Genomic DNA, 13,819 nt, shown 5'->3' with positions numbered 1-13,819 from the left:
GTTCTAGTATTGTTGTCTGTCTTCTAATTTTTGAATTCTCCTTCACTGTGGCCAAAGCATGGGCAATTATGTCTGCTAGAAGGCAACTTTGTCCCTCACCACTTAAGCTGTTGCTATCAGATCCAAACAAGACCAGCTCTTTGGAAACAGATACTGTACAGAGACATGATAGGACAGCTAAGAAATTAATTCTTCATTGCAGAGAATGAAGGTGCAGGAAGTTTAAAATTATTTTGTAGTAGCTATCATAATTCCAGTAGTTAGGTAACTCTTAATTTCTATCAAGACTACTTAGAGAAGAAAGACTCAACAGCTTATAATCAATGCTTTGAGGAATTCATTTGCCAACATGTCTGAAATTATTCTTGCTTTCTGCAATGGTAATATTTTAAAATGAAATTCTGTTCTTTTGAGACATACAGAAGGAACATTTTATGCAGTCTTTACACAGGCAAAATCTCCTGTACACGACATAATGTCTCCTGTAACTGTTTCTTAAAAGGATTGTCCCCATTATATATAAATAATAAATTTGCCAATATAACGATGTCATTAGAACATCTAGATTTACTCTCCATTACACTGTCCTTTACCGTGCAATTCCAACTGGTTCAGCGTGCTGTACTGTTTTGTTTTTTTCTGTGCAAATTTCATTTCATCCTCACATAGATCACCACATCTTTAGAACTGGCATGCATCATTTTCACTTCAGCAGCAACGGTAACTGGTGGGAGGAACTGTTTCTATTTCTGCGTAGATCAATGCCTATAGCAACACCAGACAGAGTGCAGCACCCACAGGATATACACATTTGTGAGACAGCAGTGTGGCCCTAATGTGGGATATTTGTATTTAACTCTTAGGTCTACTAAGGGACTATGCTCTAGTAGCAACTGACAGCACTTCTATTTGGATCAAGCTGTTGTAAAAACATGAGTTCCTAGTTCCTGAACCTGAAATGGAATTATTTATCGAATTAAAATCAAAGCTTTGCTATTTGCTTGAATGGGCCAGATTTTTATATATATATATATATATATGTATGAAAAAACCCAACAACCAAAATAGCTGTAGTTATAAAACATCTATGTTTCATACAGTCTAGCAGATGAAAAGTGAAACAGTAGCAGTACACAATCACTGAGATAAAGCAGTCTGACAGTCTATTACTAAACCAGCTCAATTATATAATCTACAAGATTTTCATTATTTTGTCTATGATATAGGTGAATGGTGACACTGTCCCAGGTAGTAAGCCTGTAGCAGCAGTTGGCAGTAAAGAAAAAAGGAGAGCAGTATTTTATTTCACCTTCCATTAAGCTGCGGTGTGGTGTCTGTGCAGTCTTTCATTCTGCTTCACAAAGATCACAAGAGACCGCAAAGCTGCTATGCAACTGCAGGGATACTTGCAAAATTGGTACATTTATGTTAAATTTGCAAGCACTGTCAATACTATCTTCCATTCAAAGTAGACCTGAGATGGTCTTTAGACAACATGATCAGCTTTTTGAGGGCATAGGATTGAATAACTTGTGCTATATGAGACCCCAATAAAACAGTCTTCAAGCATTATGCATAGTCCTTTCAGGTGGGAAGATATATCTATTGTAGATGATGTTCAGGGCTTTATACAAATACACCGGGAGATACACTCTTTAGGCATACAGAAAGGATAAGAAAAAAGTCATGTCAGGATGTAGCATGCATGATATGAAAAAAAGAAATTAAATATATATATATATATATATAATTGGAAGCATGCATAATATGCTGGCTGATAGAATTCTTAACAAGGTGTCTTCCTTATCCTGGTGGTTAGTGGTATATTTGAGAACTTTTCTATAAAATGTACTTGTTTTTTAATACAGTGCTTTACTAAGTGTTTCTGCACCCCTGCCTGTACCTTGCACAACACTGAAGCTCATAAAATCTTCCAGTTTGTTTCACTACACTGGTACTTTTTGTGTGTGTTTCAAAGCTAACACTGTAAAATGAGAAACACATAAAATAAGTGGTATTGAAGAACTCACTGTACTTGTAGAGATATGGAATAGCCAGTGCACATATGCATAAGTCTTTGTTTCTTATGTACCCATCTTACTATTTATATAAAACCTCTATGATAATTTTAATGTGATATAATAGAAATATATTTTCTGTGATAAATATAAAATAGTGCAATGTAAAAAGATGAGTAAAAATACTTTGGTATATTAAAAGGTATATCGTCTCTGAAAATTAATTCCTTTATTTTTCTAATCTATACATAGCGATTCTGTTTGTTTGTGAAAGACAAGGAATCACCTATATCAAAGAGATTTCCACAATCTGCCTCTCTGAACTTAACTCATCTTCACCTTGCAAGTAGCCCAGAGGCTCTCAGAAACCTGTGCCCATTGCCTGAAAGCCTATCATGCCTCCTACTGGCTGTCAGAAAGAGTGGGAGAGCAGTCTTTTTAAATCTATACCATGATCTAATTCTAGGCTGCAGTGGTTACAGCACTGCTAAAATAATGGCCCTCCATTCCAGCCATGCGCTTGGCAGACTGTCCTAGCCAGGTCTTTGGAAAACACCTTCCTCTGTACAGGCAGAAGTGGAAATTCACCTTGTACTTTTAGACGCATTTGGTCCAGCTTTAGCTTCTTTACTCAGTTATTGGTGTTATTAAACACCCTTTTTATTTAACAAAGGACATGCATTTCCACTTATAGACAAGGTGGAGAAGAGAGTTCTGCAGTCAAGAAGACATCAAGAATAAGAAGAGCGGAGAAAATGTAAAACCAGAATATTCTGAGCTTTTAACTATAACCAAAGAAGATTGAAAGTGCTATTACTTCTTAATATGGAGTCTTAAAGCATAGAAAATAGAAAGTAAGAAAAGCACATAGTAGAATCTGGGCCCTAAGAGTTACATTCATCCATCTGTGAAAGCTGTCCTGAAGGACTATTATTAGACTTCCAATGCCAGAACGTTCTTCCAAAATGTTTCTATGAGATGCACTGCATATATATGGGTCAATAACTTCTATTTCTTTGTCAATTAGTGACAGAACTGAACTAATAGAAAAAATACGCCCTTCACACATGGGTTTGAAATCATTTCACATCATAATAATTTATTTGTTTTAGTAAGTAAATGACTTTCATTTGGCAGAACAGACAGATATCGTGTACTGTTTTCAAATGAAAATATAATGGTGGAAGGAAGAAAAATACAGATAGAATTCTAAGACTGACAATGGCTGTGATTTTTAGGTCTTAGGAATGGCTTTGCAAGTCAATTTGATTACTTCAAGAACATTCTGAAGTCATATGCTTTCAGATGAAGAAGCAAGAAACAGAAGTAATGTTAACTGCTGGTAAAAAGCCAGAAATTTCAGCAGTAAAATCTATTAGCTCAAAGCTATAACAGCAGCTAAAATCCAGGTCATGCCAGATAACCTGAAAATCTCAGAGGAAAGGCATTTGAAACTCAACAAAAAAAAAAAAAAAAAAAAAAAGAAAAGGTTTTGTATCCTATTTGGCTCTGTGTATGAATTAGAATCAAGATAGAGATCCTGACATTCAATATTTGAAGAAATCATTAGGAAAAAAATGACTATTTAATGAATCTATACTTAAAAATTATTATAAAGCTGCTATGAATATTCCTATGCTAGAAACAGCATATAACAGGGAGCAGATATTTAGAGACTGAGAAGGACTGCTAGGATGCAATTGCAACTCATTTCCATCACCTAGTCAGACAGCAGAAGATCAGACACTGAATGTGCAATACAATTCAGCACAATAGTGTTCAATACTCTACCTAAGCAAATTCCATTATAGTTTACACCTTCAAGGTGTCTTTCATTACATTACAGTGCATTCTAAGAATGAGGATCATCATAATAGTAGATATATTTAATGAGAATACACTGGGGGGGGGGGGGCTAAAAACTACTAGGAAAAAAAGCCAAGTTAAATCTAGTATTTTAGAGTTATTCTCATAATTAGGATTTTCTTTGCAGATCATTCTAGTAATACCTAATGTAAGCTCTTATTCCTGGACTTTCTTTAAACAAATTTCATTTTCATCTCTATCTGGCAATTACCATGTAAAATATTAAGAAGACAATTATCATGTCATATTTTCCCTAAAACCCTATGAGGATGATATATTTGGATGTTTATTTGGAGAAGCAGTGGATGGCACTGTTGGGCTACAATTATAAGACTGTAGATGCAAAACTTCAATTGTTATGCTTAAAAAACCCCACAGATTTTCGTGAATCCTTCAGGCATACAATCCAGATGTATACTCATTCAGAGTACACCGGAGATTTCACAGTCAAAGTGGAAATTAGTTCATATACTGAAAGGATGTTGTGTAATAGGAGTAAGATTTTAGGTGCTCCAAGTGAAGCAGAATGGTTTACACGCCTGTGTCACATGGCAGCATGATCGCATTTAGACTAAAGAACAAAGAGGACTTACTTGATGACACATGGAAGCATTGTTATGGATTAATTTAATGATTGCATATGTATTCTTAAAATACTCACCACTGAACATCAAGTAACATACACGTGTTTTCTGTCCATAAAGTGGATGCCGTTTCTTAAAACTGCTCACAATTAGTTGTCAACTTGTGTTTACCTACAGACTAAAATTAACTGTTCATGAATGGGGTGAGGGTTAGGGTTTCTTCTTAGTCAAGGGTTTTTGTTCTTTAGTTTCTCTTCTATAGTCATACTTAAGACATTACTTAAATAAATATTAGTTTGGGAAGTTATTTTGGATAAGGGTCATCACCTGCATTTCCCTAGGGCAATGTATTTTATGATATTGTGGGTGTTACTGATTTTCAGGATAATGTATTAACTAAGTAAAAGAACCCCAAAAACTGTCAAAACCATTTTTGTGGCTCATGTAGTCACAACAAACTCAATTTCAGTAATAATAAGTATTATAGAATCCATGAGCGAATGTTATGAATGTGTTTTATGAATAATCTATACCTATTCAACAACTTCAATATCATCTGGATGATGAGGCACAGGGTACCCTCAGCAAGTTTGCACATGACCTGAAACTGGGAGGAGTGACTGATATGCCAGAGGGTCATGCTGCCATCCTGAGGGACCTCAGCAGGCTGGAGAAACGGGCTGACATGAGCCTCATGAAATTCAACAAGAAGTGCAAAGTCCTGCACCTGGGGAGGAACAACCCTGGGCACCAGTATATGCTGGGAGCCAGTCAGCTGGAAAGCAGCTCTGCAAAAAAAGGACCTGGGGTTCCTGATGGACACCGAGTTGAACATGAGTCGTCAATGTGACCCTGCTACAAAGGTTAATGATATCCTGGGCTGCATTAGACAAAACATTGCCAGCAGGATGAGGGAGGTGATCCTTCCCCTTTACTCAACACTGGTGAGGCCATACCTGGAGTGCTGTGTCCAGCTCTGGGCTCCTCAGTACAAGACATGGACATACTGGAGAGAGTGCAGCAAAGGGCCACAAAGATGTTGAAGGGACTGAAGCAGTTCTCATACGAGGAAAGGTTGAGAGAGCTGGGACTGTTCAGCCTAGAGAAGAGAAGGCTGAGGGGGGGGATCTTATCAATATACATAAGTACCTGAAGGGAAGGTTTAAAGAAGACGGAGCCAGGCTGTTTTCAGTGACAGAACAAGAGGCAGTGAGCAAAAACTGAAACAGAGGAAGTCTCCTCTGAACATTAGGAAGCAATTTTTGCCTCTGATGGTGACTGACCACTGGCATAGGTTGCTCAGGAAGGTTATGGAGTCTCCATCCTTGGAGATAGGCAAAAGCCTCCCGGATATGGCCCTGGGAAACCTGCTCTAGGTGGTCTTGCTTGAGCAGGTCCATTCTAACCTCAACAATTCTGTAATTCTGTAATATGTAAATCTGCATTTCTTAAAAAAGTTTTATGAAGATTAAAGTAAGTTGTTGTGGAGGACTGCATTTCTAGTATCAATCAAATGTTTCTGCTCTGTTTTTAAATCAATGAAAAATTATGTAAAATCAGTCTCTAACATTGAGATATAAATAATCAAGGGTTTTAAAAATATTACTGAAGATTAAGTTCTGGCAACTGTCTACTTTAAGCTTGGGCTCCATTGTAAGAATCATGGAATCCTTGAGGCTGGAACGTACCTCTAAAGATTGACTAGTCCAAGCCTCTGCCCAAAGCAGGGTCAGCTAAAGCAGGCTGCTCAGGACTTTGGCAAGCTGGGTTTTCAGTATTTTCAAGAATGCTGACTACACAACTTCTCTGGACAACTTGCTCCATTGTTACACCACCACTACACTAAAAGAAAGATTTTACTTATGTTTAAATAAAATATTCTGTATTTCAGTTAGTGTCTGTTGCCTTTTGTCCTGTCACTGGACACCACTGAGAAGAGTCTGACACCATCTTCATTCTCTTCCAACAGGTGTTTATACACAACTATATGGCTCCCCTTTGAGCATTCTCCCCACTGGGCTAAACAAAGAATATCTAAAGAATATCTGGATCAGCTTAGAAGTAAATGTAAAAGAAGCCTACAAAACCAGCAAATCTGTGCATACAGATAGAGTATAGAAAGCAATTATTTCATAGACAAAACTGAAAACATAATTTGGCCTTTCATCTCTCACATGGTACATAGACAATGCTCTCACTGCAGGTACACCTAGAAAAGTAACTGGGTTTTACACATCTAGTGATCCTGCTAGAAAACCCTGATAAATGATGATCCAGTATCAGTTGTCTTCAGTTTGCTTTCAGTTTTGCATTAGTTACTGAAAAAATAATGTTTTCTTAAAGAGAGTTCTGAAATTAGTGTTGAAACTGTTCTGGAAACATGGTAGGCATTGTCAATAAGTATAGACAAAAGATAGCACAAAGATAGTGAAGGAGGACTTTATGAAGCTGAGAAAAAGTAAATCAATCTATTTAGGTATATACAGTTTATGCAGTAAATTTGACAGACAATCTTGAATTTACTGTAAATAATAGTGGCATTTTCACCAACAAAAGACACTTCTAGGTTGTTAGCAATGTAATTAGTGTCAACAACCTAATATGTCTGGAACTGAAGACTAGCTTTTAGGTGGGCACTCAGGTGTCCTAGAATAAAGTATTTGATTTTACAGCAAAGCTTCTGAACAGAGATGATGAAACTGAGCATCTCCAGTTCATGGGACATTTTGATTTCTTCAAACATCTTATAATCTGAAAATGTCAATCTAAGTTTGTTTGTAAAACACTGACTTAGCTTTCTGGAACATTTGGTGCATGCCAAAGGAAATCAGCTTCTTACCAGTTTCTCTGGAGTGTCCTCCCACTATCTTGTTCTAACACTGACTGAAGAAGGCAGGAAGCCCAGCAGTTCAGGAGATGGAAGTCAGGAGCTGTAGGAATCAACGGTTCTGGACCTCTCAGCACTGAGGGGTTGCTCTAGAGCTACAGTTACTGAACATTCATCTTGATACATTTTTCTTTAACACTGAGAACCCTCAAAAACTGAACCTTTCTTTAGGGTCCATAGGACATACAGAATCCCTGTTCTGAAGACAGTCCCCAGTTTGAGTACGGGTTCCCATGGATTTCAGACTCCCAGTTTCATAGTGGGTAACCCACACAACCTTTCTTTTAAGGTAGTTAGTGCTTGCTTCAAGCTAAATGTTCTGGGAATGTAAATCCTTCAGCAGCCTGAAGGAATGCTGCCTCCAATTCTTTGATAGTCTATCAAAATCCAGCAGCTTTCATGAAAGTAGACTTCCAGTTTGAACATTTCAGATTTCAAAACCTGATGCTTTTTAATCCTGTTTGTATAATGAAACTATATTTCTGGTTATGAGCATGCACAGCATTTGCTAAAACCGAGAGCACTAAAGACAAGTCCCAGAAGGAGCTTATATACAGTCTGTTCCCACTAGAACCAGTCTTGAAATAAGGTTGCTAATTGAACGTCCAAATACATAATGGAGTGAGTAATTTAAAATATGCAGGTTCAACAGTAACTGCCATATTGAATAAGCAAGATGTATTTGTAGTCTTGTTTCAAAACCTGAATGTATTACATATTACATTACAAAAGTGCTTTTTTGTTTTCTTTTTCTTCTTTTCTTCTTTTTCATTCTAGGCATTCAGGATATGTTGTGATAATAATTTTAACAGGCCAAATATTCTTGAGAAAAGACACTAGAAATATTTGACCGGCTTATATATATATGTTTAGAACATGGGCACTGAGTTATTCATGTCCATTTCCTCCAGTGGAGACTAGAAAATGTGGCTTTTCTTGGACCTTCTCTATGTGTGAATGGCTTGTGGACCACAGTCTTCAAAGACTGAAGGTCCAAAGCTTAATAAATGAACTATATTGCTCTTAAGATGACCTTTGTGGAACAGTCTTCTGTGTCACTGGTAGGGTGGTACAGTAGTGTCTCATCTATACTAATCTCAAAAAAAACTGTTAAGGTGAGTAACTGGAAGAGACAGTTCTTTCACCACATGTACAAAATCACTGCAGATTGGGTCATATCTGCATATGTCATGCACTTATTGGTAGAAAAATTTAGGAAAGAAGTAGAGTTTATAGTCTTTTATACAGTCTTTTAGCTTCCTTTCTTTTCAGTCTACAATTTAATCAATTTCACTGAAACTCCACCTGAACTTAAAAAAAAAGAGAACTGTTTAAAATCCATCAACACTATAAAATGAAAACTCTACTAAAAGTTTCCAGGTAGTTAAAAATCCCATTATAGCTTGCACTTTGATGCTGCAAAGTAGTATCCCTTCAGATTCACAAAAGGGAGAAATAAATCTATATTTCTATTCAAGTAAGAATTTACCTAAAACAAAAGGGCACATCAGATACAATGCTGAACTACTTATGCTCGAATTTGAATTCTAGATATGAAAGTCGTTTTAACAGATTATAAACAAATCCACTGCCTAATACCAAAAATTTAGAAGTGGATGAGACTAATCCAAAGGGAAAAATTCTGCAGTCCATGTCCTGTAAATGCTGCTATGAGTCCAACATACCTACAGTCTCAAAGGACAGCTGAGTATATAGCCATAGGAATAAGCTATAATTTTTTGCACAGTTGTATATAGTTATTGGAATTAGTTATAATTTCTCATTCCAGTATTTTTTACTTGCCCGGTACTTTGAACATATACATATGTATATGCACACACACACACACATATATGTATGCACATGATATCAAAACCAGGCATCTGAACATGCATACCACAGCTGACTAACAGACTGTAGTTAAAAAGAAGCTTTACCCACTTGCCTTGTAGCAGTTTTTTGAAATAATACTATTTCCCAGTAGTAGATAATATATAATATTTCCTATAGGAAGAAGTCACCAGCTAAAATTAACTTTTTTTTTTTTTTTCTCTTCAAAAGTGGAATTTAACATATGTTGTTACTGCTCTAAACCAAACATATAGATCACAGACAGTTTTAATTTCCAAGACTCTTCTACTCCTTGATGACTGCAAGTATTATATAATTACAGTATCCATACCTCCAACATCAACTCTGATTTAATACTAGACTAGCTCTAGAACACTTTTTTATTTATCAAGGTCATATCTTGATGGCTGCACAAGCTTAGATAAATCAGGTGTTAAGAGGCACATCTCCAAGGAATCTGAAAATTCTCTCATCTGCAGTCCTCAGCATATCTTATTATTTACTGCCAAAGAAATGACTGATTAATTTTGTCATCTTTGCTCTGTGATTTTTGCTCAGCTGAAACTGTCTGCCCTCTTCTGCAATGCCTGATCAGACTTATTTAAGTTGATGCCTTTGATCGTAGACACTGAGGAGCTTGCTGACTTAGGCTTTGACTAAACATTCCTCCACTGCAATATTTATGCACAAAATCCTAAATGATAACTGACAGTCAATGTAGATAACAAAAACTTGTAAGATGTTTCCACTATTTTACTGATGCTCAAAATAGCTTTACTTGTACTAGAGGTATCAGTCAAGATGAAAAAGTGTTATTAATATAACAAAAGCCCAACAAATAATGCTTTGATGAATAGTTTATTTCTCACAAACAAAGTATCTGAGGTCAGGAAAAAATCTGTTACTGGAAAACTATGCAGTATGATTTTAAAAAATGCTTTAAATTCCTTCTGTAGTGTGATATCATGCTTACTTTTGGAAGCTAGGCGCATTTTACTATCAAACTGTTCCAAACAAAATTATCAAAACAAAGCTCATAAAAAAACCACAATGAAAGTTAAGCCCTATGGAAAAAAAATCTGCCTCCAGCTCTTTATTAATCACATTCCAACACCAGAGGCTAAAAGTACATCAAACTGCACCAAATCCTTTTCACATGACAACCTCATAAATTATTCAACTCATTAGTAACACCAAGAGGCATAAAAATAACATCAGTGTTAAGGATGTTTTCTTACAGAGAAAGGTCAGCTAAAAGTTTCAGTATTAAAATCCAAAGGTTTAAACTCTGAAAAGTAAGTACACCTAGATAGAGTCCATTAATTATAACTTTAATGCACGCTGTTTTAAAATTCCAGATGTTAATTTCAATACATACATGAAAAATTAGAATTTTAATTCTGCAAACAAGACAGCATCAGTCTATTCCAATTTTTATCCAACCACTAAGTTTGATGTTTACCACCTCTAAACACATCTGAGCTTTGATTTTCACGTATGTTGAATGCACTAACAGGTGAGTAGTATGACATTATATAGAAACAATCCTACATGAAACTATAACTACTTCAGTTTTTCTGTTTCTTTTGGTTGCAGCTTTGTCTTTCAGGCTAGCTCTACTACCAGGCAGCTGCCACCTGCACTAAAACACTAGAATACAGAAACTACATAAATGGAGGAAATCTTTGCAACATGCTGAAACTGTTTAAGAGCAACATGCATTATAGTTCTTATTTAAAAAAAACCCATCCAAAACCATTTCCAGCATCCTCTGAGTACAGTCTTATCCCAAAGATACAAAATTCCTGCTATAAAGGCATGAAACAAAGTCCATCTAACTAAATGGAAAGCTCCTGTTACTTTAAAACCAGGATAATATCAAGGCTTAAACCTTTGTAATAATTTATAAATCCAATTTCTTCCTGTTTTAATGCTAGTTTCATATTCACAATTAAAAATATTAATAAGAATATTTTTATTTTTTAAAGGGTTCTCATACCTGTATAACACATAAAGACAATGGTTTTGATGATTATTTGCCTTACAAAAGCAACACAGCAATTAGTACAGTTTTGCATCTGCCTCTCATAAGATCTCAATTTTGATGTTCTGCAAGATTGTGGAAAAAATAACCCTTTGTCAAATATGCAATACTTTACTGGGGTAAATGTCTTCCTTAACCCAACTTATGAACAGTTTATGACCTAAAGTCCTGCACATGATGGCTTTCATGTTTAAATAAGTATTAAATTACACTAGCCAGTATAACTGCACACAGAGATATTAATTTATACGTCTAACCTTGTTTGAATCCTGGCTAGTTGTCTCAACAACCTGAAAAGCTGGTGAAATGTGCAGGTCACACAGAGTTAGCTTTATATCTATCATATTCAGAACTTCAGAACTTCTGGTAACATTAGCCTTTGGCTACACATCAGCTGAAAAGTTCAACTTGCTTTGTGTATAATTACTTCCATTTTTAACTCCTAAATGCTAAAGAATCCCAGGTTGGGGTTTTTTGTTTGTTTTGTTGTTTTGTTTTTTTTTTTTCAGTACTACAGACTAAAAAACCAAACCAAACCAAACCAACCAAACAAATAATAATAAAAAAAAAAAAAAAGGACAGAAACCCATCTTAAATCTGAGAAATAAATTTGCTTTAGATTATTGGAGTACTCAGGTTCGGTCTGCTATACAGAAGTCACTAAACATATGAAATATATGAAACTTTTAGATGATATAAGGAAATTTGTAAGTATGTTCCTTATTTGTCATTTACACTTCAGGTACCTCTTTCTGAATATCAAACATCATCTAATCCTTAAATTCCTAGACTGAAGCTACTATGGAGTCAGTTCACTATTCAAATCACAGTTATACTGAAAATTATTATTTTAAACAAGTTGTTATGTATTTCATGATTTGAAGAAAAAAATACTTTTGACTGAGATTACACAGGCCAGGATAAAACTTCTGATATTTTTTAAAAACAATTAATTCCTCATTCACAAAAGGTCTCCAGTGGAACTATTATGACACATTAGTTTGATGGCCTAACAGTTTCGTTCTGTCACTCTGGAGAGACAAATTCAGTTACTTTTACAGTGTCTCAAAATTAGCATCAGGGAATGCTAGAGGTGTAATGTGAATCCCTTGGGGATCAGAAAATTTAACAGGCCACAAGCTCAAATCTTCTGGTTCATTAAAGTGTAAGAATTGAAAGAATTCCTTTTCTAATAAGTTGTTCTAGGAATTCTCAGCATTGTCCTTAGAAAAAAAGGCACATGATTCTCAGGGATTCATGGACAACAAGTAAGCATAAACTATATTTTTAAGCAGGAGTTAGTACTGACCATATTCCACAGCAGCTTTCAGGAGAGCATCAGAATGAGTAGACCCAAAAGCATTGCGAACAAATCGTCTCCGCCGGCGCAAATCATCTTCCCAGTAATCCAAGCGCCAGAAGTCATGCAGTTGGCTTTGAAAGAAAGAACACACACATCAGTGCCTACCACAGCTTGAACTGTATTTACATACATTATAGTATAATTTCACTGCTGCTTTTCTATTTCAGGAATACAGTCTTGTAAAAACATGTATTACTACAACTTACAATATTCTAAAATTTCTTCACATGCATTTATATATTATAAACCTCAGCACTGCCTGTCTCAAAATGTTCTGCCTGCTGCTAAAAACATTAATCACACTGAGCCCATTAACAAATGCAGCATCAAATTACAAGTATTAATGGCACAGCTTGCTTTCTTTTACAGTGTTTTTAACAAGGCTTGTAAATCATAGAATGGACCTCAGTGCAAATAGTTTGCAATTTAATGACTATGGTCCCTTAGCAGACTGAACTTAGAAGTATAAAATATTGCCCACTTGAATTTTGTGGAACTATGATTAAACTAATGTGCTGAAATATTCATTGAAATAATTCCCCACTGCCCCTAGCAACCTGAGAAAATTGCAATTTTATTCATTATTAATAACACTGAATTAGAGCAGCAAAAAAATTCCACCATGTGGTAATTGTCTTGGTAAATTATTATTCCAGCACTAACAGAGTACTAGGATGACTTTATAGCTTCCAGCTAATACAAGCCATTAACAACGATGGCCATCTTTGTGTTGAACTGCCTTTTTACATTCAAAAGCAATAGTAAAGTTCTGTAGAATGATATAAGCCATTGTTAACCTAACTATATTAAAGTCAAAACATACACATACATAATCATCTGGTATTCAACTTCAGTTCTAAAGAAATGACTAGCTCCACTTTCAGACAACTTCCTGACCTTATCAACTCAAACATCTCCCCACATCAATTTTATAAGTATGCTGTGGGATATTTGGGCAAAGCTGTACTTTAAGCCAACATTTAAAAAAATTTTGGATCACCATCAAATACCCAATATGTTTGTCGATGCATCCTTAACATCAAACTCATAACTGAACACATTATAGACTTAAAATGATTCTGCAGATCATGACCTTGCAGAGCATAATTAGGGAACCACTGCTTTAAACCAGTCATTTTCAATCTATCTGCAGAACCTTGGAGATGTGTAGTCAAAAGGCAGATGAAAAAAAGAGAAAAGTTTTCA

At 35.6% G+C, this 13,819-nt stretch overlaps 1 protein-coding gene across 1 annotated transcript in view; it reads right to left on the bottom strand.

The window, feature by feature from the left end:
• The window catches only part of NBEA (neurobeachin), a 414,406-nt gene that overhangs the window by 178,084 nt on the left and 222,503 nt on the right, over positions 1-13,819 (bottom strand). Inside the window, exon 39 of the mRNA XM_026862195.1 lies at positions 12,560-12,684. Coding sequence (XP_026717996.1) covers positions 12,560-12,684 — 125 coding nt within the window. The remainder of the gene's footprint in view (positions 1-12,559; positions 12,685-13,819) is intronic.

This window comes from Athene cunicularia (assembly GCF_003259725.1).
Source record: "Athene cunicularia isolate RWA chromosome 1 unlocalized genomic scaffold, athCun1 chr1_part1, whole genome shotgun sequence".
In the NCBI taxonomy this organism is placed as follows: Eukaryota; Metazoa; Chordata; class Aves; order Strigiformes; family Strigidae; genus Athene; species Athene cunicularia.
This window is presented reverse-complemented; position numbering and strand designations above follow the sequence as displayed.